At 41.1% G+C, this 27,054-nt stretch overlaps 1 protein-coding gene across 3 annotated transcripts in view; it reads right to left on the reverse strand.

The window, feature by feature from the left end:
* FZD3 (frizzled class receptor 3) overlaps window positions 1-27,054 on the reverse strand; it is a 74,979-nt gene that overhangs the window by 7,926 nt on the left and 39,999 nt on the right. For 2 of the 3 annotated variants that reach the window (XM_058801640.1, XM_058801641.1), the window contains 4 exons: window positions 19,857-20,053; window positions 17,181-18,198; window positions 2,078-2,226; window positions 698-931 (listed from right to left, as the gene is read on the reverse strand). In XM_058801640.1, the coding sequence (XP_058657623.1) occupies window positions 698-931; window positions 2,078-2,226; window positions 17,181-18,198; window positions 19,857-20,053 (1,598 nt within the window). The remainder of the gene's footprint in view (window positions 1-697; window positions 932-2,077; window positions 2,227-17,180; window positions 18,199-19,856; window positions 20,054-27,054) is intronic. The other variant, XM_058801642.1, reaches the window with a different exon arrangement.

Here is a 27,054-nt window from a genome sequence, read left to right on the forward strand (position 1 = left end):
CACTCCTGGGAGCAGCGGCGCCATGAGACCTGTCGGTTCTCCCCACCCGCGCTGATTTTTACTAAAACCATTAAAAAGGAGAAAGATCTCCTGCCTCTTTACTTCACAGAGGACCTCGAATGTCAAACTGAAAAAGAGGAATCTCCTGATGCTCTCATGAGGACGGAACCCCCAGCTCAGCCCACAGACCAGCGGACAGAGCTGCACTCTTCCTCCTCCTCCCTGCCACTCCTGGGAGCAGCAGCGGCGTGAGACCCATCGGTTCTTCCCACCCGAGCTGATCACTTTTAATAAGAGCATTAAAAAGGAGAAAGGTCTCCTGCCCTATTTCACTCTTCTGTGCCACTCCTGGGAGCAGCGGCGGCGTGAGCGCGACCTGTCACTTCTCCCACCTGAGCTGATTCTTACTAAAAGCATTCAGAAGGAGAAAGGTCTCCTGCCCTGTTCATTTCACAGAGGACCTCGAATGTCAAACTGAAAAAGGGGAATCTCCAGATGCTCTCGTGAGGACGGAACCCCCAGCTCTGCCCGCAGACCAGCAGACACAGCTGCACTCTTCCTCCTCCTCCTCAGCGCCACTCCGGGGAGCAGCGGTGCCGTGAGCGCGACCCATCAGCTCTCCCCACCCGAGCTGATCACTTTTCCTAAAACCATTAAAAAGGAGAAGCATCCCCGGCCCTGTTCGTTCAGCCCGTACCGTCCGTCCCGCGAGCGGTGCAGGCTGCCGTGGTAGCTGCTGACTTTGCTGTGCACGCTGCCGGCCTTGCTCCTCTGCTCGTCCAGCACGGCCAGCTGCGTGGACGAGGCGTGCGTGGAGGTGCCCTGCGTGGAGGTGCCCCGCGACTTGCGGATGATGGGCGTGTTGGGGTCCCGCAGCAGCGACTGCGCGAAGTCCGGCTCCTGCAGCACCTGGCGGCTCTCGTTGACGACCCTGAGCGGAGCAATTAGCGGTAATTAGCGCGGGGTGAAAGCGATCACGGCGTTGGCTTGGCCAACAAGAGCATCATTGACATGATAATGTCCCCGTGTGGTTGTTTTAGCCCCCTGTGTGGTTGTTTTAGCCTATTTGAATCCTTGAAGGATGGACCAAAAGTCATCTAAGGATGGAGGAGTCACCAAAAACTTTCTGCTTTAAAACATCTTAAAGGACACTATATCCCAATATACCCTATAAAAATATATTTTTAATAGTAATATAAATATTATTTAAAATTTTAAATAATAATACAAAATATTATAAGACTTATAAATTTTATATTTTAATAATTTTATATCTAAATAATTTTTATAATTAATAATAATTTATAACATTTATAGTATTTATAAATTTTATTTATATATAATAATATGATGAAATTCTCAATATTTATTAGAAATTTTATATTCCTAATATACATACATATATATATTCCTATATATATATTCCTAATATATATATTCCTAATTATATTATATTCCTAATATATATATATATAATATTCCTGATATATTCCTAATATTTATTAGGAATTTCTGCTCTTTTGTCTGTGCCCTGAAATATTTTCCAGTCTGCAAATCAGAAATATTTATTAGGAAAGCACCTACCCGCAGCTACTACAAAATCATAGATTGTCTCTAAATCATTGCCAACCTTAATCTAAATTAATGTCAGCCTTACAGAAGCCACAAGAAATTCTTGTTGTCACTTTATCAAGCTGCTCTTCAGCACCAATGCATCAGGAAGATTAAAATTAGAGACAAATGCCTTCAACTGCAGCCACGGTGAGAGGAATCTGAATTTAATTCCAATTTAAAGCTCTGATTCAGCTGGCTAGGTGCACATTTATAAATAAAAAGCTTCCATTCCACCTAAACACCATGAAGTGTTTATTCGACACTTAATTCTTAAAAACATTTTGAAGATGGACAAATGTAGGTTTGATTCTGGGAACAAATATTTAGGGAGAAATAAGGAATTTTTTGTCCTTCCTGTCTCCATTCTGAATTGTGACTTTTCTATCCATTCCTGCCTTTGTGTGTGTGAAAACCCAGCCCGGGGCAGCAAGGGAAGGTTCATCTGTAAAAAACCCGTGCTCACTCCTTTTTCCTGCGCCCGTGGAAGAAGCTGGCCCACTCAAAGCAGGTCTTCTTGCTCCCAACCCAGAACACCGAGGGGATGCCAACCACCAAGGCCATCAGGTACTTCATGAGGAACAGGATCAGGTCTGGACGGCTCATCTGGGTGACCTGGGCAGAGAAAAAGAGAGAAAAGGAAAGTTCTGCCACCCATCCTGGCTCACCACGGGGTGTGAACACACTGAAATCATCGTGACGCGGCCGGGGCTCCTTTGTTCCTGCTCCGCGGAGCACGAGCAGAGCTCGGCAGGGCCCGGAGCTGCCCCCACGACAAAGGAAGGGCTCGGCTGCTGCGAGGTCCTGGCCTTTATTTGTATCTCTGCTCTTTTGTCCGTGCCCTGAATGATCCTGGAATGTTTTCTAGTCTGCAAATCAGAGAGAGTCGTTGCTTTGATGGGATGAACCCACGCAGGACCAGGTGCTGCTCTTGGGAAAAATGCCAGTGGAGCTTCATGGATGGTCAGCACTGAGCCTTTGCTCCTTGCAGGGTTTCCTGATTCCTTCCCTTGGGAATTCAAGGCTCTGGCCAGGTTCTTATCAACCTGTGTTCTTGTTCTTATCAACCCAGCCAAACTTTCTCTCTTCAGGCAGAAAACCCTCACAAAATCAAATTTTCCAGATATTTTCATGGCCAAAGGGTTGGTTTGGAGAAGACAAAGATTTTCCTTCCAGGAAGGTCTGTAGGGTATCTGCAGAACAAACACCAGGAGCTTTCTGGAACTGATAACCTGGCCCAAAAACTGAACCTTCAGGGAGAGAGAACTTCCAGAGGAGGCCTGGGAGGGGCCACCAAGATGGGGAGGGAAGGAACCAACTCATGGTGGGGAGAAGTCCTCTGTGGGCATCTGTGTGGTCACCGTGGAATTCCAACAATTCCAGCAACTGGGAGAGCTGGGATCCAGGCTGGGAGAGCTGGGGGTGCTCACCTGGAGAGGAGAAGGATCCAGGGAGAGCTCAGAGCCCCTTCCAGGGCCTAAAGGGGCTCCAGGAGAGCTGGAGAGGGACTGGGGACAAGGGATGGAGGGACAGGACACAGGGAATGGCTGCACACTGCCAGAGGGCAGGGATGGACGGGATATTGGGAAGGGATTGTTCCCTGGGAGGGTGGGGAGGGGCTGGGCTGGAATTCCCAGAGAAGCTGTGGCTGCCCCTGGATCCCTGGAGCGCCCAAGGCCAGGCTGGACAGGGCTTGGAGCAGCCTGGGATTTCTGGAAGGTGTCCCTGCCCATGTCAGGGAGTGGAACAGGACAAGCTCTAAGGTCCCTCCAACCCAACCCATTCTGTCCGGTTCTATTCATCTCATGGAACCTGGATTCTCCTCCCAGTCCTCCCTGGCTTGCTTTGGTCTTTACTGCAAAAACCATTTTTGATTTGTGCAATCCTTCACATCCACCATCATTTCTGTCCCATTCTCTTCACCCTCAGACTCTTCACATGAATTTTCCAGTCATTCTCATACTGTCCAAACTCTTTCAAATACCAGCTCTTCCCCTTGGTTCTGCTTCTGCTTCAAGGTACAGCAAGGAAGGAAATGCTGGAGAAGCTGGAGGGAGGTGAGAGCACAAAGGATGGCAGGATGATGCAGAATGAAGCCAAACAGATCCTGTGAGGGCTGGAATGGATTTCCCAGAGAAGCTGTGGCTGCCCCTGGATCCCAGCAGTGTCCAAGGCCAGGCTGGACGGGGTTTGGAGACACCTGGGATGGTGGGATGGGTCCAGGTTGGATCTGGATGAGTTTTGGTCCCTTCCCAAACCATTCTGTGATTCCGTGATCCCCAACACCCCCTGGCCCCTAAATTACTCAGCCTTTAACAAGAGGTTCCCTGCTTTTTGTCACAGCTGAGGGAGATTTCCAAACCCCTCGAATTTTCCTACACCTTGAGAATTTTTATTTTCTCGGGAGATGAGGGCAAGAGAAAACACAGAGGACAAACAGCAGAATTATCCTGATCCCAACAGGAATGAACTCAGTGCACAGTGGGATAAGAAAGGCCCAAGGACTGGCAGGAAGGTTTAATTGTGGTTGTTTAATTGGGGCGAGGTGCCCAAGAAATCTCCCCATTGCTTTGGGACGGATGGTGACCGTGCTGGAAAAGACACCAGACCTCAGGAAGTGACTGAGCAGCCCAATTACAAATTCAAAGTTTTTTCCCCCAAAAACATAAATTCAAAGTCAAACCATGCCCTGTGCCAGGGGGGTTTGCCAGAAATAGGCTCCCACCTATATTGCAATTTAAATTAATAGTAATAATGACAATAATAATGATAATAATGACAATAATAATGACAATAATAACGGCAATGATAATGATAATATTCCAATTAATGCTGAGGGGCAACACAGGTTTAACCCAGCAAATCCAGGTTTGATATTTTGTATTATTGCACCAGGTTTAATATTTTGTATTATTGCACATTTTTAGTCCTGTCAGCTATTTTCCTATATGGAAAACGGGAGTGCAGAAATGTCACGAGCATAATTAGAAATGTCACAAGTGTCCAGTCTGTGACAGAGGGTGACAATCAGAGCTGCCCTCTGATCCTACAGGCTTGTATTGATGTGGAACCTCCCAGAACAACACACAGAGCCAGTTTTCCCCCCAAATTATAAATTCAAAGTTTTTCCCCCCAGAATATAACTTCAAAGTCAAATCATGCCCTGTGTCGGGGGGATTTGCCAGAATCCCACCCTGTGATATCCCAGGTAATGCTGAGGGGCAGCACAGGTGTAACCCAGCACATCCGGGTTTGATATTTTGTATTATTGCACATTTTTAGTCCTGTCACCAGTGGAGATGGGAAACGGGAGTGCAGAAATGCCATGAGCATAATTAGAAATGTCACGAGCATAATTAATTAGAAATGTCATGAGCACGTGTCCAGTCTGTGACAGAGGGTGACAATCAGAGCTCCCCTCTGATCCTGCGGCTTGTATTGATGTGGAACACAGGTACAACCTCCAGAACAACACACAGAGCCAGTTTTTACCCAAAAATATAAATTAAAAGTCAAATCATACCCTGTGCCAGGAGGATTTGCCAGAAATAAGCTCCCACCTTGTGATATTCCAATTAATAATGATAATGATAATAATAATATTCCAATTAATGCTGAGGGACAGCACAGCTTCCACTGGTTTCACCCAGCACATCCAGGTTTAACATTTTAATAATATTTTGTATTATTGCACATTTTTAGTCCTGTCACCACTGGAGATGGAAAACAGGAGTGCAGAAATGCCATGAGCATAATTAAAAATATCATGAGCATAATTAGGAGATGATCCTGGATTTTTCCATCCACCTCTGCCCCAGGGATGCTGAAGGGTCTTAGGCACCACTGGACCCTCCCACAGAATTTTGTAGCCAAATTGTGAAATTACCCAGAATTCAACAATATTAACTATTACCCAATTAAAAATTACCCAGCAAAACAAAGGTCTCAAAAATCCACTATATTATATTATATTATATTATATTATATTATATTATATTATATTATATTATATTATATTATATTATATTATATTATATTTACATTATATTGCATTATATAATATATAACATATAACATATAACATACAATATACAATATATAAAATATAAAATATAAAATATTATATAATATATATTATATATTATATATTATATAATATATATTATATATTATATATTATATTATATATTATATATTATATATTATATATTATATATTATATATTATATATTATATATTATATATTATGTATTATGTATTATATATTATATATTATATATTACATATTATTATTTCATCACTACCTCCTTTGGCACTGAGTGGAATAAATGGCGAAATTCATAATTTCTTAGTGAAGGTGACATTCATTCATTTTTATGTTTAATTATTTATATTTCTATTTAATGTCCATGGGGTTAAATCTCCCCAGGCAAAACCTCTGGCCTGAAGGGAACTGAGTTTTGAATTTTTCATCAAGAACAAACCACCAGCTCTGCTCACTGCATTAATTCCACCAGGATATTACAATAAATCACTCAACAGCCGAATCTCCTGGCTCAGCGTGCTCCTGCTGAGTGCTACAAATAAATCCAAATGAAAAAATGGAAATAAACCCATCCAACAAATCCTCCAGGTGAGAGGGAGCTCGTCCTGCTCTTTGGCAAAGAGAGTTATTAAACGTCATCCCACACTTTTCTGCAAATTAACACCCAATAAATTCACATGAATGCTGAGTGACTGCACCTGTTGGAACAAAATTCACCTGCAGACACCAGGCATTTATAATAATTAACAATATTTATAATAATTAACAGCAGAAAAATGAAATGTGGAATTATTCTTTAAGGTTTATTGGGCTAAAAATCAGGTGTTTGAGCCCAAAGGCACTGAGACAGAAACCAGTTTTAAAATCAGCAAAATTGGGCAAAAATTCACATTAATGCTGAGTGACTGCACCTGTTTGGAACAATGTTCACCTGCAGGCACCGGGTATTTATAATAATTCACAATATTTATGATAATTAACATTGGAAAAATGAAATTACTCTTTAAGGTTTATTTGGTGTTTGAGCCCAAAGGCGCTGGGACACCTCCAACCCCAAAACACTGGGACAGAAACCAGATTTAAAAACACCAAAATTGGGCAAAAATTCACATTAATGCAGAGTGACTGCACCTGTTGGAAACAAAATTCATCTGCAGACACCAGGTATTTATAATAATTAACAATATTTATAATAACTAACACTGGAAAAGTGAAATTTGAAATTATTCTTTAACGTTTATTGGGCTAAAAATCAGATATTTGAGACCAAAGGCGCTGGGACAGAGACCAGTTTTAAAAACAGCAAAACTGGGCAAAAACTTACTCGTGTTCATTGCCGAATTGTAAATTTTTTTACTGTCCAGGTATTTAGGAAGAGCGAAAAATACAAATGAATTCACCACACATGAAATTATGAATTTTCCTGGAATATCCAAATTCCACAAGCCACCTCAGCCTAAATGCAAAATATTTAAATATTCCCCAAAAGTATCTCTGATCATCATCTGCTCTGGTATAATTATATATTAGATATAAACAATATATTATTCATATAAATTATAAATAAATCAGAAATTTTCCCAGAGAAAAGAGAATTCTGGTGGCGATTTTGTGTTTTCCTCCAGCCCTGATCCCATTCCTGGGAATGTAAAAGGGATTTGTGCACTCCAGGAACAGGAGAATTAGAAAATCTCATGGATTTTCAGAATTTTTGGGTTAAAAAAGACCTGAAAGCTTCATCCAGTTCCAGCCATGACATCTCCCACCATCCCGGGCTGCTCCCAGCAACGCTGCACAGTTCCAGGGATGGAGAAGCCACGAATTCTTTGGGAATTCCATTTTCTGAGAATTCCATTCTTTCTTTGGGAATTCCATTCTTTGGGAATTCCATTCTTTCTTTGGGAATTCCATTTTTTGGGAATTCCATTTTCTGGGAATTCCATTCTTTTGGAATTCCATTTTTTGATAATTCCATTCTTTGGGAATTCCATTCTTTGGGAACTCCATTCTTTCTTTGGGAATTCCATTTTTTGATAATTCCATTCTTTGGGAATTCCATTCTTTGGGAACTCCATTCTTTCTTTGGGAATTCCATTCTCTGGGAATTCCATTCTTTGGGAAGTCCTTTCTTTGGGAATTCCATTTTTTGATAATTCCATTCTTTGGGAACTCCATTGTTTCTTTGGGAATTCCATTTTTTGATAATTCCATTTTTTGATAATTCCATTCTTTGGGAACTCCATTCTTTCTTTGGGAATTCCATTCTCTGGGAATTCCATTCTTTCTCTGGGAATTCCATTCTTTGGGAATTCCATTCTCTGGGAATTCCAATCTTTGGGAATTCCATTCTTTCTTTGGGAATTCCATTTTTTGGGAATTCCATTCTTTGGGAATTCCATTTTTTGATAATTCCATTCTTTGGGAATTCCATTCTTTGGGAACTCCATTCTTTCTTTGGGAATTCCATTCTCTGGGAATTCCATTCTTTGGGAACTCCATTCTTTCTTTGGGAATTCCATTCTCTGGGAATTCCATTCTTTCTCTGGGAATTCCATTCTTTGGGAATTCCATTCTCTGGGAATTCCATTCTTTCTTTTAGGAGTTCCATTCTCTGGGAATTCCATTCTTTAGGAATTCCATTCTTTAGGAATTCCACTCTTTGGGAATTTCATTTTTTAGGAATTCCATGTTTTAGGAATTCCATTTTTGGGAATTCCATTCCAGGGAAGGATTTCCCTGCGGATCTGGGCTCTGAGGAAAAGAAGGAAATGCGGGATTTGGGTCGAGGGCCCCGCGCTGGAGCTGCTCAGGCACATCCAGGAGCTCTCACCCAGCAGCTTCCGTCAGATGCAGAGATCACAAATTAAATAAATTCGTTTCTGCACCCGTTCCTTCCCTCCCATCCGCTGTGCCCCTGCAGGGAAGCTTTTCCCTCAGTGAATCCGGGAATCCTCAGCAAATGTGGAATTTGATGGGTCCCAAGGAGGAAATCGTGAATCTGAGTCCATGTTCTTAGAAGGCTAATTTATTATTTTATGGTATTATATGATATTAATCATATCATATCATATCATATCATATATATTAATTATATATATTATATTGTATTATACCGTATTGTATATTATATATTATATATTATATAACATATATTATATATTATATATTATATATTATATATTATATTTTATACATCATATATTATATATTACATATTATGATATGTTATTATATTATATATTATATGTATTAAATATATTAATTATATATATTATACAAATATTGTATTATAATATAATATAATATAATATAATATAATATAATATAATATAATACAATATAATATAATATAATATAATATTATATTATATTATATTATATTATATTATATTATATTATATTATATTATTTTGTATTACATAATATTATGTTACATTATGTTATATTAAATTATATTAATTATATATATTATATTATATTATGCTATATTATGTTATACTATATTATATTGTATTTATCATATTACATTATATATAGTATATTATATGATGATATAATATATCATATTGTGTTATGTTATATTATATATTAATTATATAGTATATTGCATTATATTATTATATATATTTAATCACATAATATAATATAATATAATATAATGTAATGTAATGTAATGTAATGTAATGTAATGTAATGTAATATAATATAATATAATATAATATAATATAATATAATATAATATAATATTACATGACATGACATGACATGACATGACATTATATATAGAGGAAGGACACAGACAGAAAGCTGCAAATAACGATAATCAACCCCCCCGACTCGTTGACACAGCCCGACTGTGATTGGCCGTTGAATGAAACCAATCCACCTGCTGCAATAACCAATCTCCCAGCGCATTGCAAAGCAGCAAACACGCGAGAAGCCAGTGAGAAAATCTCGTTTTCGTTTTTCCCTCACGTTTCCCAGGAGCAGAGCCCTGGGCAAAGAGGAATTTTCGGGAAATTGTGACGGCGACAAGGGAACGCTGTCCCCTCGTGGGTGGGCAGGTGCTCAGAAAAAGGTTAAAAACACCAATTTCCACCTTTCTCCAGGGAAAAGCAGCGTGCTCCGCAGGCACGCTGCTCATTTCAATATTTATCTAACAATTCCTGAATATTTTCCCCTCCTGCCCCCAAATGATCAATCACAGTTCATTAATTTGAATTTCATTGCTTTTTTCCTGACGGGGACCCGCGGCCTCTTCCCACGTGTGTGAAAATACAAATGAATGAGCACGGGGTGTGTGTGGGGAAAAGCCTACACAGCCCCTGTGCCCTCCTCTGGGGCAAAAACTGCAATTATTTGGTATTTCCCCCAGGATAAATGCAATGAAATTCAAATTAACCCCGGCTCTTGGTGAAAATGGGAAAGATTTCAGAATTGTTTCCATCACTGTCGTTGCTCTGAGATCCAGGAGTACACTCACAATTTATTTTCCAGTCAACATTTGTCACTGTAAAGTAAATTATAGTTATTAAAATCTTGCTTGTTTTGCTTAAAAAGCAATGAAATTCAAATTAACCCACGCTTGCGCTGAAAATGGGAAAGAGCAAAGAGAACCCAATCCAGTGGCCTTGATTTCAGAATTGTTTCCATCACTGCCATTGCTCTGATAAACTCAAATTTTTTTTTGCAGTTAACATGGTAGGATTTGTCACTGGAAATTATTATTATAATTATTAAAATCTTGCTTGTTTTGCTTAAAAAGCAATGAAATTCAAATTAACCCATGCTCTTGTTGAAAATGGGAAGGATTTCAGGATTGTTTCCATCACTGCCATTGCTCTGAGATCCAGGATTACACTCACAGTTTGTTTTCTAGTCAACATGGTAAGATTTGTCACTGTAAATTAAATTATTGTTATTATTAAAATCTTGTTTCATTTCTTAAATTGCAATGAAATTCAAATTAACCCCTGCTCTTGTTGAAAATGGGAAAGATTTCAGGATTGTTTCCATCACTGCCATTGCTCTGACAAACTCACAATTTGTTTTCCAGTAAATGTGGTAAGATTTGTCACTGTAAAGTAAATTATTATTATTAAAATCTTGCTTGTTTTGCTTAAAAAGCAATGAAATTCAAATTTTAACCCATGGTTTTGTTAAAAATGGGAAAGAGCAAAGGGAATCCCATGGAGCAACCTCGATTTCAGAATTGTTTCCATTGCTCTGAGATCCAGCATTTCACTCACATTTTGTTTTCCAGTTAACATGGTAAGATTTGTCACTGAAAATTATTATTCTAATTACTAAAATCTTGATTTATTGCTTAAAAAAGCAATGAAATTCAAATTAACCCACGCTTGTGTTGAAAATGGGAAAGATTTCAGGATTGTTTCCATTGCTCTGAGATCCAGGATTACACTCACAGTTTGTTTTCTAGTCAACGTGGTAAGATTTGTCACTGTAAATTAAATTATTGTTATTATTATTATTATTATTATTATTATTATTATTATTATTATTATTACTAAAATCTTGTTTCATTTCTTAAATTGCAATGAAATTCAAATTAACCCCTGCTCTTGTTGAAAATGGGAAAGATTTCAGGATTGTTTCCATCACTGCCATTGCTCTGACAAACTCACAATTTGTTTTCCAGTCAAATGAGGTAAGATTTGTCACTGTAAAGTAAATTATTATTATTAAAATCTTGCTTGTTTTGCTTAAAAAGCAATGAAATTCAAATTTTAACCCATGGTTTTGTTAAAAATGGGAAAGAGCAAAGGGAATCCCATGGAGCAACCTCGATTTCAGGATTGTTTCCATTGCTCTGAGATCCAGCATTTCACTCACAGTTTGGTTTCCAGTCAAACGTGGTGGGATTTGTCACTGAAAATTATTATTCTAATTACTAAAATCTTGATTTATTGCTTAAAAAAGCAATGAAATTCAAATTAACCCACGCTTGTGTTGAAAATGGGAAAGATTTCAGGATTGTTTCCATTGCTCTGAGATCCAGGATTTCACTCACAATTTGGTTTCCAGTTAACATGGTAGGATTTGTCACTGTAAAGTAAATTATTATTAAAATCTTGCTTGTTTTGCTTAAAAAGCAAGGAAATTCAAATTAACCCACGCTTGTGTTGAAAATGGGAAAGATTTCAGGATTGTTTCCATTGCTCTGCGATCCAGCATTTCACTCACAGTTTGGTTTCCAGTTAACATGGTAGGATTTGTCACTGTAAATGAAATTATTATTGTTATTTCCATTGCTCTGCGATCCAGCATTTCACTCACAATTTGGTTTCCAGTTACCGTGGGGGAAAAAATGAAATTTTTGCCCACAAAAATGGAGGAATTCCATCCTGAAATTCCGTTTCATGCGGCCCATTCCACCCTGCCACCTCAAAGGATGTTGAAAATGTGCAGTAAAATAAGAAATGAACCATTACCAGCTCAAAAAGTGCATTTGTGAAAACGGGAGATGAGCAAACTGCTGAATTCTTGAATTAAAATTACAGCAGGTGAGAGGATTTTAATCCTATCGGGATTTTAATCCCAATATTAAAACCCATCGGTCCAGTGTTGTCAGACAATGCATTAAAATTTGTTAAAATTTGAATTTTAAAATTAATTTTCTTTAAAATTTGTTAAAAATTCAGTGCTAACAGGAATAAATTTTATTTTAAAAATAAAATAAAATTAACAATAAAAAAGTTAATTTCATTCAAATTAAATAAACAGCAGGCAGGGATGGGAGTGAGTGGGCGAAAAAAAAAAAAAAAAATCTTATTTAAATTTATTCCACAGCAATAGGGAGGAAAAAAAAAAAAGGGGAAAAATGGGATTGTCTATTTTTGTTACAGATAAAAATGATATTTGCAATTACATCATCTTCCAGAATAATTAAATTCTTCAAAACATCAAGGCAATTTTAATTTTTTTTAAAGAGGAGATCAGAAGGAAAATAGAGAAGATTTGGAGAAAAGCGCAGGAACTGCTTCAAAGGACTCAGCGAAAATTACTTTCAAAGGAAAAATTGCTTTTAAATTACTTTTTCACTCCCTGAAATTTACTTTTAAAAAGAGTTTCGCTCATCATTCCTGCAGAAAATTTCCTCCCTATCAGCAGCAAAGTGAAATAATTTTCCATGAGATTCCCAAATTCCAGGAATTTCCGTCTTTGGTGCTTATTTACATTCAATCCTCAAAAAATGGGCAAAAAGAATTCTTTATTTATTTTCTTTCTGGGCTGATTGCAGAGATCCAACCAAGGCTGGATTTAAATGTGAATTTAAATGTGAATTAAAAAGTGAATTTAAATGTGAATTAAAAAGTGAATTTAAATGTGAATTAAAAAGTGAATTTAAATGAGTTTATTCTGATTTTTGACTGATATTTCTGATTTCAGGCACACAAATGAAGACAGGTTCTGGTTCTTATCTGACCAAACTCTCCCCTTTGGAATATTTTGAATTTTGGGAATATTTCTACTTTTGGGAATATTTCTCATTTTGGGAATATTTCTGATTTTAGGCAGCCAAACAAACAGAATTTCTGGTTTTCATCTGACTAAACTCTTTGCTTGGGAATATTTCTAATTTTTGGGAATATTTCTGATTTTAGGCAGCCAAATAAACAGAATTTCTGCTTTTTATCTGACCAAACTCTTTGCTAGGAGGTATTTCTAATTTTTGGAATATTTCTAATTTTTGGAATATTTCTAATTTTGGGAATATTTCTAATTTTGGGAATATTTCTGATTCCAGGCAGCCAAATATTTCTGACCAAACTCGCCACTTGGGAACAATTTTCATTTGGGGAATATTTCTAATTTGGGAATATTTCTGATTTCAGGCAGCCAAGTAAACATTAAAGCTTCATAAAAATATGCTTTTATTTCACCATTATTCCCCACAAAATTCCCATTTTCCCCCCTAATTTAAGGATAAATTTCACCACCGTGAGCTGAGGATAAAATAATTTCCCACCACAGCTTTGGGAATCTGGTTCAGTTACAAATCTGGATTATTTCATATGGGAAGAGTGGAAAAAAATATAAATGGAGGAGTTAAAAGGAAAAAAAAAAATTTTTTTTGAGGGGAAAAAAAAAATAAATTGAGGGATTAAAAGGGAAAAAAAATTGAGGGGAAAAAATAGAAATGGAGGGGTTAAGAGGAAAAAAACCAACATTTTTTGAGGAGAAAAAAAAATAGAAATGGAGGGGTTAAGAGGAAAAAAAAAACCCAACATTGTTTGAGGGGAAAAATAGAAATGGAGGGGGTTAAAAGGAAAAAAAAATGAGGGAAAAAAGTAGAAATGGAAGGGTTAAAGGGAAAAAAACCCTTTAATGCCCCCTGGGCTCTCGGCTCCTTCAGCCCAATTTGCAGTGAATGAAACCTCAGAAACCTCCATTGTTCCTTTGGCTATTTTATTTTATTTTATTTTAATTTTATTTTATTTTATTTTATTTTATTTTATTTTATTTTATTTTATTTTATTTTATTTTATTTTATTTTATTTTATTTTATTTTATTTTATTTTATTTTATTTTATTATTCCAACCCTCAGTTTCAAGTTTTTGCTGAGAATTTGGCCTCCTCAAAACCCTGATGACTTTACAGATGCTTAAATTTTAATTATTTCAATGTTTAAATTTAAATTTCCATCGGTACGCGGTGGTGTTGGAAATGAATCAAGACAAAGCCACGTGTCTCCCTTTTTTCTTTTTCTTTTCTTTTCTTTTCTTTTCTTTTCTTTTCTTTTCTTTTCTTTTCTTTTCTTTTCTTTTCTTTTCTTTTCTTTTCTTTTCTTTTCTTTTCTTTTCTTTTCTTTTCTTTTTTCTTTTCTTTCCTTTCCTTTTCCTTTCCTTTTTCTTTCCTTTTCCTTTTCCTTGAAATTTCCTTTCCTTGAAATTTCCTTTTCCTTTTCCTTTTCCTTTTCCTTTTCCTTTTCCTTTTCCTTTTCCTTTTCCTTTTCCTTTTCCTTTTCCTTTTCTTCCTTTTCCTTTTCCTTTTTTTCTTTTTTTCTCTGTTTTTAAGCATTTGAGATTCAAACCACAGCAGTGAAGAATTAATCAAACAAATAAAATTGCAACCACCCACAGATTTCCTGCCATAAAAATTGGATGGAAGAGCCCCACCTTAATAAAACCTTACAGAAAAAAAACCAAAAACAACCCCCAGAAAGGGTTAAAAGGTAATAAAAGGATTATTCTCAAACCTTTAAGTGATATTTTATTGCGTTGAAATGTGAGCTGGGATGACTCAGCTGCTGTTTTAACTGCTTCGGAGCCAAAACGGTGATTTTTAAATATCCCTCGTGTGTGCAGCTGTAAAATCGAAATTTGCTGTAAAACCCTCTGGAAATAAAGCTCCTTTAAATTTAATTAATTTATTTTATTTTTTTAAAAATTATTTATTTATTTATTTATTTATTTTTCTATTTTCTGCAAATTATTTTAAATAATTAAATTTAGTATTCCTTTCAATTTAATGATTTAAAATAATCAGCAGAAAATATCTAAGGAATGTAATTCCAAAGAAATCTGATGTTTTGGCCCAAAATCAGGCAATTAATCCCTAAAATATTTTATTTTCTGAATAAAGCAGTGCAGAGTTTGATCTCAGGGCTCTCAGAGGCTTCTGTTCCTGTGATAACTCAATTAAACCCAGCAGATCAATCTCAGTTTCTTGGAAAAAAAACCCCCAAAGCTGATGGGCTGCAAGCTCTGGTTTTCTTCAGGAGATGCTTTAAATCAGATTTTATACGGATGGAGGAGATGGAAAACCTCCAGGCCATCAAAAACCCCCAAAACTGCTACAGACGAACAAAAATGACAAAAATCAGTTCAAACCTCAAAATTCTTTACTATAAAAACTTCCAACGACCAAAAGTAAACTCATCGAACCCTGGTCCTGAGGCTGGTTTGAAAAAACATCTTTACATCTTCAGTCGGAGCCACGCAACCCAAAAACTCCAGGAAAAATCACCAAGAGTTGATGGAAATTCTGATTTCCCAGCAACACCCAATAAAGAATTATCCCAATAATTTGAATCCCAACAATTTTTTAAAATTTTGAACAGGAACAGCAGAGCTTTGAGCGAGGAACTCAACGAGGAACTCAGTGAGGAACTCAACGAGGAACTCAACGAGGAACTCAGTGAGGAACTCAACGAGGAACTCAGTGAGGAACTCTCCACTTCCACCCGTTTCAACTTCCACAGCAATAATTTCACACAGCACCTTTGGATGAGCAGCACCTGTGAGAAACCTGAGTGTACCTGTGAGAACCCCAGGCAGAGGAGGGAAAATCCGCCCTCGGCGTCGGCTCGGAGTGCAGAGAGCCCCAAAGGTCCCTGGAGCCAGCCCAGGGCTCACGCCCCAAGTGATTCCACTGCTCCAAATCCACCATCATCATGGACACCACCATCATCGTGGACACCACCATCATCGTGGACACCACCATCATCATGGACACCACCATCATCATGGACACCACCCTCATCGTGGACACCACCATCATCGTGGACACCACCATCATCGTGGACACCACCATCATCATGGACACCACCATCATCGTGGACACCACCATCATCATCATGGACACCACCATCATCGTGGACACCACCATCATCGTGGACACCACCCTCATCGTGGACACCACCATCATCATGGACACCACCATCATCGTGCCCACCACCATCATCGTGCCCACCACCATCATCATGGACACCACCATCATCGTGGACACCACCATCATCATCATGGACACCACCATCATCGTGCCCACCACCATCATCATGGACACCACCATCATTGTGCCCACCACCATCATCATAGACACCACCATCATCGTGGACACCACCATCATCGTGGACACCACCATCATCGTGCCCACCACCATCATCGTGGACACCACCATCATCGTGCCCACCACCATCATCATGGACACCACCATCATCGTGCCCACCACCATCATCGTGGACACCACCATCATCGTGCCCACAACCTCCACCCCTTCCAGAGGGGGAGCACACAAAGAATCCATTTTCCCCCAAGCAAACCCAAATTTTCTACATTCCCTTTGTTCTCGGGATACCTTTGCATGCACATGGACACCATGTCCACCAGCATCTGCTTTGAGTGGAAAGAGCCCCAAAAGGGCTCTGGAACCAGCCCATGGCTCACATTCCACTGTTCCAAATCCACCATCATCGTCCCCACCACCATCATCGTGCCCACCACCTCCATCCCTTCCAGAGGGGGAGCACACCAAGAATCCCTCAAGCAAACCCAACTCTTGTACCTTCTCTTTGTTCTCAGGACACATTTCAGGTGTGAAAATGCAAAAAAGGACAACGGAAAGCCAAAAAAGAACAACGGAAAACCAAAAGCGATGGTGGAAAACCAAAAAAGGACAACAGAAAGCCAAAAAAGGATGGAAAGCCAAAAAAGGACAACGGAAAGCCACAAAAGGATGATGGAAGGAAGGTTGGGCATGGAGCCGGGCGGCGCTGCTCACCTGGAAGGGACAGGGGATGTGGTACTCGCGGCAGCGCTCCTGGATCCACGTGGTCTCCCACACGCCCCGGTAGGCCTGCTCGTAGAAGTAGCAGCCGATGACCACCAGCAGGGGCACGAGGTAGAGCACGCTGAAGACGCCGATGCGGATCATGAACTTGACCAGCTTGTCCTGGTTCTCCTTCTCCAGCGGGATCTCGATGCGCACGCGGTTGAGGGAGATGATCCCGGCCAGCAGCAGGGACACCCCCACCACCACGTAGAGGCACAGGGGCGCCAGCACGAAGTAGCGCAGCGCGTCCACGTCGTAGAGCCCCACGAAGCACACGCCGCTGATGTTGTCGCCCTCGATCTTGTTCATGGCCAGCAGGATGATGGTGAGCGTGCCCGGGATGCCCCAGGCGCTGGCGTGGAACAGCAGCGCCTTCTTCTCGATGGCCTCGCTGCCCCACTTGGGCACGGCGGCCAGGAACCAGGTGATGGTGAGGATGACCCACCAGACGCTGCCGGCCATGGTGAAGAAGTAGAGCACCATGAAGAGCATGGTGCAGGCCTTGTTGTGCGAGCCCTGCGTCACCGTGGAGGCCTTGTACTGCGAGGGGCTGGAGGCGTTGCAGGCCACGCGGTCCTCCAGCAGGAAGCCGATGAAGAAGATGAGGGACACCATCATGTAGCAGACGGCGTAGAAGATGATGGGGCGCTCCGGGTAGCGGAAGCGCGTGACGTCGATGAGGAAGGTGAGGAAGGTGAACAGGGTGGCCGAGAGGCAGACGATGGAGATGACGCCGATGAAGTAGCGGGCGAAGGAGAGCTCCTCGCGGCGGAAGTACATGTTGGGGCAGGGAGGGGAGCAGTCCCGCACCCTGAGGAAGGAGTAGCCCAGCTCGGGGTCGATTTTCAGCTCCCGGGGACACCAGAAGCCGTAATCCCTCTGCACGGCCATCGGCGCCTCCTCCGTGGGCTCGCCCGCCAGGTTGAGGTCAACTAGGCGAGGGTAGGGCTCGTCGCAGTCCGGGAACCTGAAAAGAGGAGTTTACAAGGAGTCTACTCAGAGTTTACAAGGACTGGGAGCCTCACTGCACACAGAACTCACAGAGTCACCGGGTTGGAAGAGATCTTAAGGACCACTGAGTCCAACCATGCCCCAACACCTCAACTGAACCCTGGCGCCCAGTGCCACATCCAGGCCTTGTTAAACACACCCAGGGATGGTGACTCCACCACCTCCCCGGGCAGAACATTCCAGAACTCCATCATTGTTTCAGTAAAAAACTTTTTCCCAATATCCAACCCATATTTCCCTTGGCACAGCTTGAGACTCTCCTCGTGTTCTGTCAGTTCCTGGAGAAAGAGCCCAACCCCACCTGAGCACAGGCACCTTTCAGGAGCTGCACAGGGTGGTAAGGTCACCCCTGAGTCTCCTCTTCTCCAGGCTGAGCACCCCCAGCTCCCTCAGGGTTCCTCACAGGGTTTGTGTTCCCAGCCCCTCTCCAGCCTCGTTGTCCCCTCTGGACACGCTCCAGGTCCTCGAGGTCCTTGAGGGGCCAGAACTGGACACAGCACTCCAGGTGCACAGGGCAAGGATGATCCCCCTGCTCCTGCTGGCCACACCATTCCTGATACCAGAATCAGGATTTCTAGGGGTGACTTCAGGCAAACCAACTGGAGCGAAACCAGACAATCCAAAAAATGGGGAATCCATCAAATTCTGCACTATTTAGTCACAAACTCATCCCACAGAGCAACGTTAAAACTATAAAATAAGTTTAAAAATAAAACAGGTGAGGAGCCAATTTGAACTTCAACCAGAAGGTAAGGATGCAAAATCCATCCCAGGAAATCTGAGTTCAAACCCACAGCAGCAGGATTTAAAAAACATTTTAAACTCTTTCCTAAGCAGCTGCACTTGCTGCCATCAGACAGGGCAGTGAGGTGGTGACACCAAAATTCCAACTAGCACTGCCACCAGTTTTAATAGATGGAGTTATGATGATAATATTTGTGTAGTTGACACCAGCATTAATAAATGGAATGATGATGAAGATTTTTGTGTAGTTGATACCAGCATTAATAAATGGAATGATGATGGAGATATTTGTGTAAATAAAGCTCTGACTGGAGGTTCAGGACTGTTGGAGTTTTGAAGGAGAGGGTGGAGCAATCCCAGTAACTTAGAAACATCCTCTGATTTATTTAACTAAAATAATTCAAATTGTTTTTCATTCTCTCCAATCCAACTGGAAACTGTTTCTTCCTGTTCCTGCTCCTCAGTTTCATTTACTGTTGGAGTCACAAAAACCAATAAAGCACGAAGATCCTGTTTTTAATTTCATGCACGCTCTGTCTCAAACAGCTTGGAACTGGATCATTTTTCTATGAATTTATTTGTGCAGCGTAAAGCTGAGCACAGCTGTTTGCAGCTCAGCAAGGGGCACATGCTCTGCTAACAGCTTTGAGATTTCCCCCTCATCAAGCCCAGCCAGTTTTCAGCTGATCCCCTGGGCAGGAATAGGAACTCACTTCCCACCTCAGGAAAGGCTGCTGGCAAATGGGAAGGAAAACATCGCCGCGTGTGACGGAAAACGTTAAAAACACCTGGTTTTAATGGGCCATAAAACTCCTGGATGGGAGTAATTTTATCCTGAAATCAAAAAAATTTAAAAAGTGTTTTTCTCACCTGGTGCACTCCATATCCTCAGGCCAGGAGACCCCGAACATCTCCATGAGCTTGGAGCACTCGCTGTGGGCGCGCTGGCACAGGCGGCGGCAGGGCAGCGTCACCCGCCCGTACTCCATGCACACCGGCGCGTACAGCGCGCACAGGAACGGCCGGAAATCCCGCGAGCACTCCAGGTTCACCATGGGGTGGAACGGCTGGCACGAAAAAGGAAACGAAAAGGAGAATTCAGGAGCTGAAAGAAGAACTTTGGTGGAATATTTCGCTTTTGTCTCATCACAACTGTAACCGTGAAGGCTGTTGGGAGAAATGATCAGCGGGTTGGAACTCAGGGGTTTTAGGAAGAAAAATGACAATGAAAATATTCCCAAGGGATATTTATATCTTCCATCTGAAGGGCTGGCAAGGAAAATAAAACATAAGAATTCAGTAGCTGCAAGCAGCACTTCGGTGGAATATTTTGGTTTTGTCTCATCACGACCATAACCACAACCGTGACCTTCTGGCTGGATGGAACTCGGCGCTTTTAGGAAGACAGGGGACCATGGGGACAATAAAAAAAATCCCAAGGGATATTTATATCTTCCATCTGAAGGGCTGGCAAGGAAAATAAAACATAAGAATTCAGTGGCTGCAAGCAGCACTTTGGTGGAATATTTTGCTTTTGTCTCATTGCGACCGTAACCGCAACCGCGACCTCCTGGTTGTTGGTGGAAATGATCATCAAGATGGAACTCAGGGCTTTTAGGAAGAAAAATGACAATGAAAATATTTCCGAGGGATATTTAGGTCCTCCATCTGAAGGGCTGGCAAGGAAAATAAAACGTAACAATTCAGTAGCTGCAAGCAGCCCTTTGGTGGAATATTTCGCTTTTGTCTCATCGCGACCGTAACCGCAACCTTCTGGCTGGATGGAACTTGGAGGTTTTAGGAAGAGAGGGGAGCATGGGGACAATGAAAATATTCCCAAGGGACATTTATGTCCTCCACCTGAAGGGCTGGCAAGGAAAATTTAATAAAAAAGAAGAATTCAGTGGCTGCAAGCAGCACTTTGGTGGAATATTTTGCTTTTGTCTCATCGCGACCGCAACCGCGACCTCCTGGTTGTTGGTGGAAATGATCATCAAGATGGAACTCGGGGGTTTTAGGAAGACAGAGGACAATGAAAATATTCCCAAGGGATATTTTTATCTTCCATCTGAAGGGATGGCAAGAAAAAATTTAAAAAAGGAAAATTCAGAGCTGCAAGCAGCACTTTGGAGGATTATTTCACTTTTGTCTTATCGCAACCGTAACCGCAACCGCGACCTTCTGTCTGGATGGAACTCGGCGCTTTTAAGACGACAGGGGACCATGGGGACAATGAAAATATTCCTAAGGGACATTTAGATCTTCCATATGGCAAGAAAAAATTTTAAAAAGGGGAATTCAGTAGCTGCAAGCAGCACTTTGGTGGAATATTTTGCTTTTGTCTCATCGCGACCTTAACCGCGACCGCAACCTTCTGGTTGTTGGGAGAAATGATCATCAAGATGGAACTCAGGGCTTTTAGGAAGACAGAGGACAATGAAAATATTTCCGAGGGATATTTAGGTCCTCCATACAAAGGGCTGGCAAAAAAAATTACAAAAAAAGGAGAATTCAGAGCTGCAAGCAGCACTTTGGAGGAATATTTTGCTTTTGCCTCATCGCGACCGTAACCGCGACCGCGAGCTTGTGGCTGGCTGGAACTCGGGGGTTTTAGGAAGACAGGCGACCATGGGGACAATGAAAATATTCCCAAGGGACATTTATATCTTCCATTCAAAGGGCTGGCAAGAAAAATTTTAAAAAAGGAGAATTCAGAGCTGCAAGCAGCACTTTGGTGCAATATTTCACTTTTGTCTCATTGCAACTGTAACCGCGACCTTCTGGCTGTTGGTGGAAATGATCATCAGGATGGAACATGGGGCATGAAAAAATTCCCAAGGGATATTTTTGTCCTCCATCTGCATTAAAATCAGTGGGAATCTGATGGATAAATCCTTCTCTAGGTGGATTTCAGTTGTCTCATGAAGGTGGATGTGTCTCTCATTCCCGGCCCGCACGTTATTGTCACCACATTTCTCTCCACAGAGAAAAGCAAGGCACAACTTCCCAAGAAATTTCTGGGATTCACATTCTCTGAACCTCAGAGAAAGAAAAAACAATTCAGTTTAGATGTAATGTAATACAGTATAGAATAATATGGTAAAATAAAGTAATTAATTAGCCTTCTGATAAGATGGAATCCTCCTCCTCATTTCACCCAGACATCAGGCAAAAACATCACCGATACGTTATCCCAGTTATTTAAATTCCCACACAGCCATGGATCTTCCAGAGCTGTAATCACAGGGAAGGCACAACCAAGATTTCATTTCTTGCCTAAGCATCAGAAAGCACCCTGAAATCATAAAAAAATAAAAAAATTCTAAATAAATAGCCGGTGTCTTGTGCTCCTGCGGAGGTTTATAACAGGTTTGGGTGTCGATGAGAGCGACACTCCTGGGAAGCTCTGAGAGAAAATCTGTCAGAGTTAGGGAAATAGAGCTGGTCTGGAGCATTCCTGAAGGATAAAGAAGGAAAAATGAAGAGGAAAGGGATTTATGTCTCAGGAGAAGCCGGTGAGTGGTGATAATCCACGTCATTGTCCAGCGTGGGTTCATTCTGCTCTTGGGTTTTGTGGTTGGTCCTTAAAACTCTCCAAGAATTAAGCAATGTTGTATTCCAAATCTCTGTGGCAGTCACCACCATCCAAAGCCTCACCATTCCTTTGGATATCAAAGTAAAATCAATAATATTCCTGTGAGAGCGGAATTAGAGAATATTGGAATACACTAGCACTTGCAATTCTGGAATGAAACAAACCCCAGACTGGAAAAACCTCTCCTGAATTATATTTCAAATCACACCTCAAAGGGAAAAAGTGGTTTCATCAACAGCTTTGTTCTACACAGATTTTTTAGAAAAAAAGCCCCATTATTTGGAGAGCAGGGGTTTTCTCCACAGCCCAGCAGGATTAAGGAGCAGGAATTGTAATCCTTGGAATTTGCAGCACAATGACTGAAGCACAAATGAACCCGTTAGATATAAATACACATAAATCCTAAATCTTGTTACGAGTGCAGCTGAATGAAGAGGAGCTGCAGAAAGATTAAATTCTCAAGCAGCAATTTCCTGAGAAGTGTTTTAAACCAATTCAGCATTTTCTTTTGCCAAACTATGGAGCAGAACTGATCTAACAGGAAAAAGGAGGTCGATTTCTGTGAGCAGAAAATACTGGGAATCACAAGGAAAAGTTTCACTTCTCCCTTATCACCTCTCAGTCCTTCCCAGACACCTCCTTCCCTCTGCAAAAGGAAATTTTGGGAATACAAGACAAAACCATGCTATGGCTTTAATGTGGGTTTTTTTTAAACATCATCATAATTTGCCAAATTGATTAAATTCCCTTAATTTCTCAAACTGAAATTCAGCAATAACTTGCAGGAAGAGCAGGATAAACCTTCAGTTATCAATGAGGGAGAAAAGGCAGCAGCAGTTGGGAAATATTTGCATTTACAGGCTCAGGTTACTCAAGGGACTCCTTGTGTTTGGCTGGACATGTACTTCAGATTTATTTTTATTTTTATATTTATTTGTGAGTATTTATTGTCTACAGCAGAGTTAAATCATTGTTTGGCCACATGGATCCAAGAAATTGATTCCAGGGAGTTCCAACACCTGCCTGGAAAAGCTGGGGGTAAAAGACTTTTCTTAATGGAAAGGGAAAATAAAATAAGAACCCCACTTTTATTCTGATAAGAGTTGAACTTCCCTTCTTTACAAAAAGCCTTGAAAATGAGAAGATTAAGTTACAACTTTATGAAAAAGGAGTTCCTGTTTTCGTGCCTGCCCCAATCCCAAGGTTTTGCAGAGTTATCAACCAGGAAAAGGCAGCAGCAGTTGGGAAATATTTGCATTTACAGGCTCAGGTTACTCAAGGGACTCCTTGTGTTTGGCTGGACATGTACTTCAGATTTATTTTTATTTTTATATTTATTTGTGAGTATTTTTTGTCTACAGCAGAGTTAAATCCATTGTTTGACCGCACGGATCGGAGGAATTGATTCCAGGAGTTCCAACACCTGCCTGGAAAAGCTGCAGGTAAAAGTCTTTACTTGATGAAAGGGAAAATAAAACAAGGACCCCACTTTTATTCCGATAAGAGTTGAACTTCCCTTCTTTACAAAAAGCCTTGAAAATGAGAAGATTGAGCTACAACTTTATGAAAAGGAGTTCCTGTTTTCATGCCTACCCCAATCCCAAGGTTTTGCCTCCTGCCACTGCAAGTTTTCACAAACCTACTCCTAAATTTCAAATTCTCCTGACAATTCCTCCCCTACTTTGCTCTGATACACCTCCCACTAGGAAAAGATGTTCCCAAAATTCCTTTTTTCCTGCTGTTTTTCCTTTGTTAGAGGATCTGTTTGGTTTTGGTGGAGTTGCAGAGCCTGAAGCGTTCAGGAAGAGACCTCAGAGCACCTCAAGGTGCAACCACAGCTCCAGTGAAGGGCAAGACAGGAGGAAACTGCCCCAAGCTGTGCCAGGGGAGCTCCAGGTTGGAATTCAGAGGGAATTTCCTGATGGAAAAGCTGCAAAACTTTGCTGTAAAACTGAGAATGGGCTGCCCAGGGCAGCTCCCTCTGCCAGCACCCCAAAAATGATCCTGTGAACTGTAAAATCATGAAGAGGCTGAGCTGGAGAACAGGTTGGAATTCAGAGGGAATTTCCTGATGGAAAAGCTGCAAAACATCAGAATGGGCTGCCCAGGGAGCTTTGGAGGTGTCCAAGGAACAACACTCACAGCTCTGGGCTGGGGACAAGGTGAGGATCCCAAAAATCCTTTCCAGCCTAAACAATCCTGGGATCCTTCAAAACTTGGGAAGTTTTGAAGTGAACTTTAAAATCATGAAGAGGCCGATCTGAAGAACAGGAGAAAAATCCCTACAATAATTCCTGATAAGACAGAAAAAGAGATTCACTCTCCCTGAGGCAGCATTTGTGCCTGGGGGCAGCTCCCTCTGCCAGCAACCCAAAAATGATCCTGTGAACTTTGAAATCATGAAGAGGCTGAGCTGGAGAACAGGAGAAAAATCCCTACAATAATTCCTGATAAGACAGAAAAAGAGATTCACTCTCCCTGAGGCAGCTCCCTCTGCCAGCACCCCAAAAATGATCCTGTGAACTTTGAAATCATGAAGAGGCTGAGCTGGAGAACAGGTTGGAATTCAGAGGGAATTTCCTGATGGAAAAGCTGTCACAAACTTTGCTGTTAAACTCAGAATGGGCTGCCCAGGGCAGCTCCCTCTGCCAGCACCCCAAAAATGATCTCCATATTTTCTTCCCCCCCTCGCAGCTCCCGAGATGAAAGGTCACCTCCGCCTCCTGATGATGCTGCTCCCTATTAAAAATGAACCCAGGGGGATGAAAAGATTCCTTTCATGCTCTTGCCCAAGGACCAGAGCAAGTCGTGACATCGACGGGAACAAAAGGCTCTCTGTTCGTGGGATGTGCCCCACACAAAAACAGCTCCAGGAGCAACAAGGAAAAGGGCAGGAGGAGGCCTGGCAGCCAGACTGATCTCAGTGATTCAGCCCTGGGAAACCCAAGAGAAGGAAGAGATCAAACCCAAGAGAAGGAAGAGATCAAACCCAAGAGAAGGAAGAGATCAAACCCAGGAGAAGGAAGAGATCAAACCCAGGAGAAGGAAGAGATCAATGCTCCTTTAGGAAGAGATCGACTCCTCTTGGCCTGGTTTTGCCACTCAGGTGTTGTGGGAAGGGAGCTTACAGACAAAGTTCATCCTCCGAGGGATGAAAGCCAAAGGAGAGATGGAATGTGGAGATTTCCCCCACTCCAAATCATTCTTTTAGCAAATCCTCACTTTTGTTACAAAGCAAGAGCAGTAACTCAAATTATAAATACACCACAGAGTTCCAGTTTCAGCCCTCACAGCACTGAGAGATAACAAACCCCAAAACTCTTTTATTTTATACACAGACATTTGGCTGCTATTTGGGAAGATTTAAACCAATTTACTTGGGCGATCTTTCCCCACTCTGTTTATTTACACATTCAATTCTTTGATCAGAGAAGCGAACAGGAAACATCCTCATCAGCTCAGAGAGGGAAGGAGGGAGCTTTCCCCCTCAGGCTCCAGGGAAGGGAGCTATGCCACGGCTGGAAATCGCTGCTGTGCCTCGGGGCACGGCCTCATGAGCCGCTCTTTGTCCTCCATCCCCGGCCTTTGATGGAGCTCAATGTTCATTAGGGAAAAAAAAATAAATAAAAAAAAAAATCGGGAATTGCGTCTCAAAGGGCAAAACCTTCCAGGCTGCGTGTCCTGGAGAATGGGATCGGGTTTGGGGTTGTTCTGCACACAGCTCCGGCTTCCACTTGTGAAAAGCAACAATCGCTTGGTTTGACAATTTTCAAAGTTTCATAGTAATAAAATGGTTACAAAAATAGGAGTACAATTAGAGTAATAATAATTTGGATAATTCGAATTAGGACAATAGAGACAAAGAGTTACGGATGTCTGGGTAACTTTTCTGGGCAAAATAAGCCTGAAAAAGGACACACATTAACAGAGGATTAACCCTTAAAAACAACAGCCTGTTGCATATTCATACACCTCATCCACGATGCATCAATTCCATTCAAACACAGGATTCTGTCTGCTCATCCTCAGCTTCTTCCTCTGAATCCTGACAGCGCCTTTGAGGTGGGAAGAAGTTCATTTCTGCTGATAAGAGAGCAATAAATTCTTTTTCTCTGAAAGATTCAGGTGTCCTGTGGCTGCTGTCTCTTTAAAAAAAGTATCCTACATAGCACAGTATCTATTTTAACATTTTTTATAACCTAAAACTCTATTTACCACTACTTACTACTTAAGAGAATGAATCCAGCATCACTTTCCAACACAACACACATAATATTCATTTGAATATTTGCCAAAAGCCAATCATAAAATACACGCATTTTTCACACACTGAGCACCTCCTGTTTCTACCAGCACAGTAGATTTCCTCGAGACCCTAAAAATTTATTTTCCATCCCCCCAGACCCCTGAGAACCTCTGGATCCTCTGGATCCTGGTGCTCAAACTCCACCTGGAAATGTTTGTTCCAGGTTC

This window comes from Ammospiza caudacuta, chromosome 3 (assembly GCF_027887145.1).
Source record: "Ammospiza caudacuta isolate bAmmCau1 chromosome 3, bAmmCau1.pri, whole genome shotgun sequence".
NCBI classification, from domain to species: domain Eukaryota; kingdom Metazoa; phylum Chordata; class Aves; order Passeriformes; family Passerellidae; genus Ammospiza; species Ammospiza caudacuta.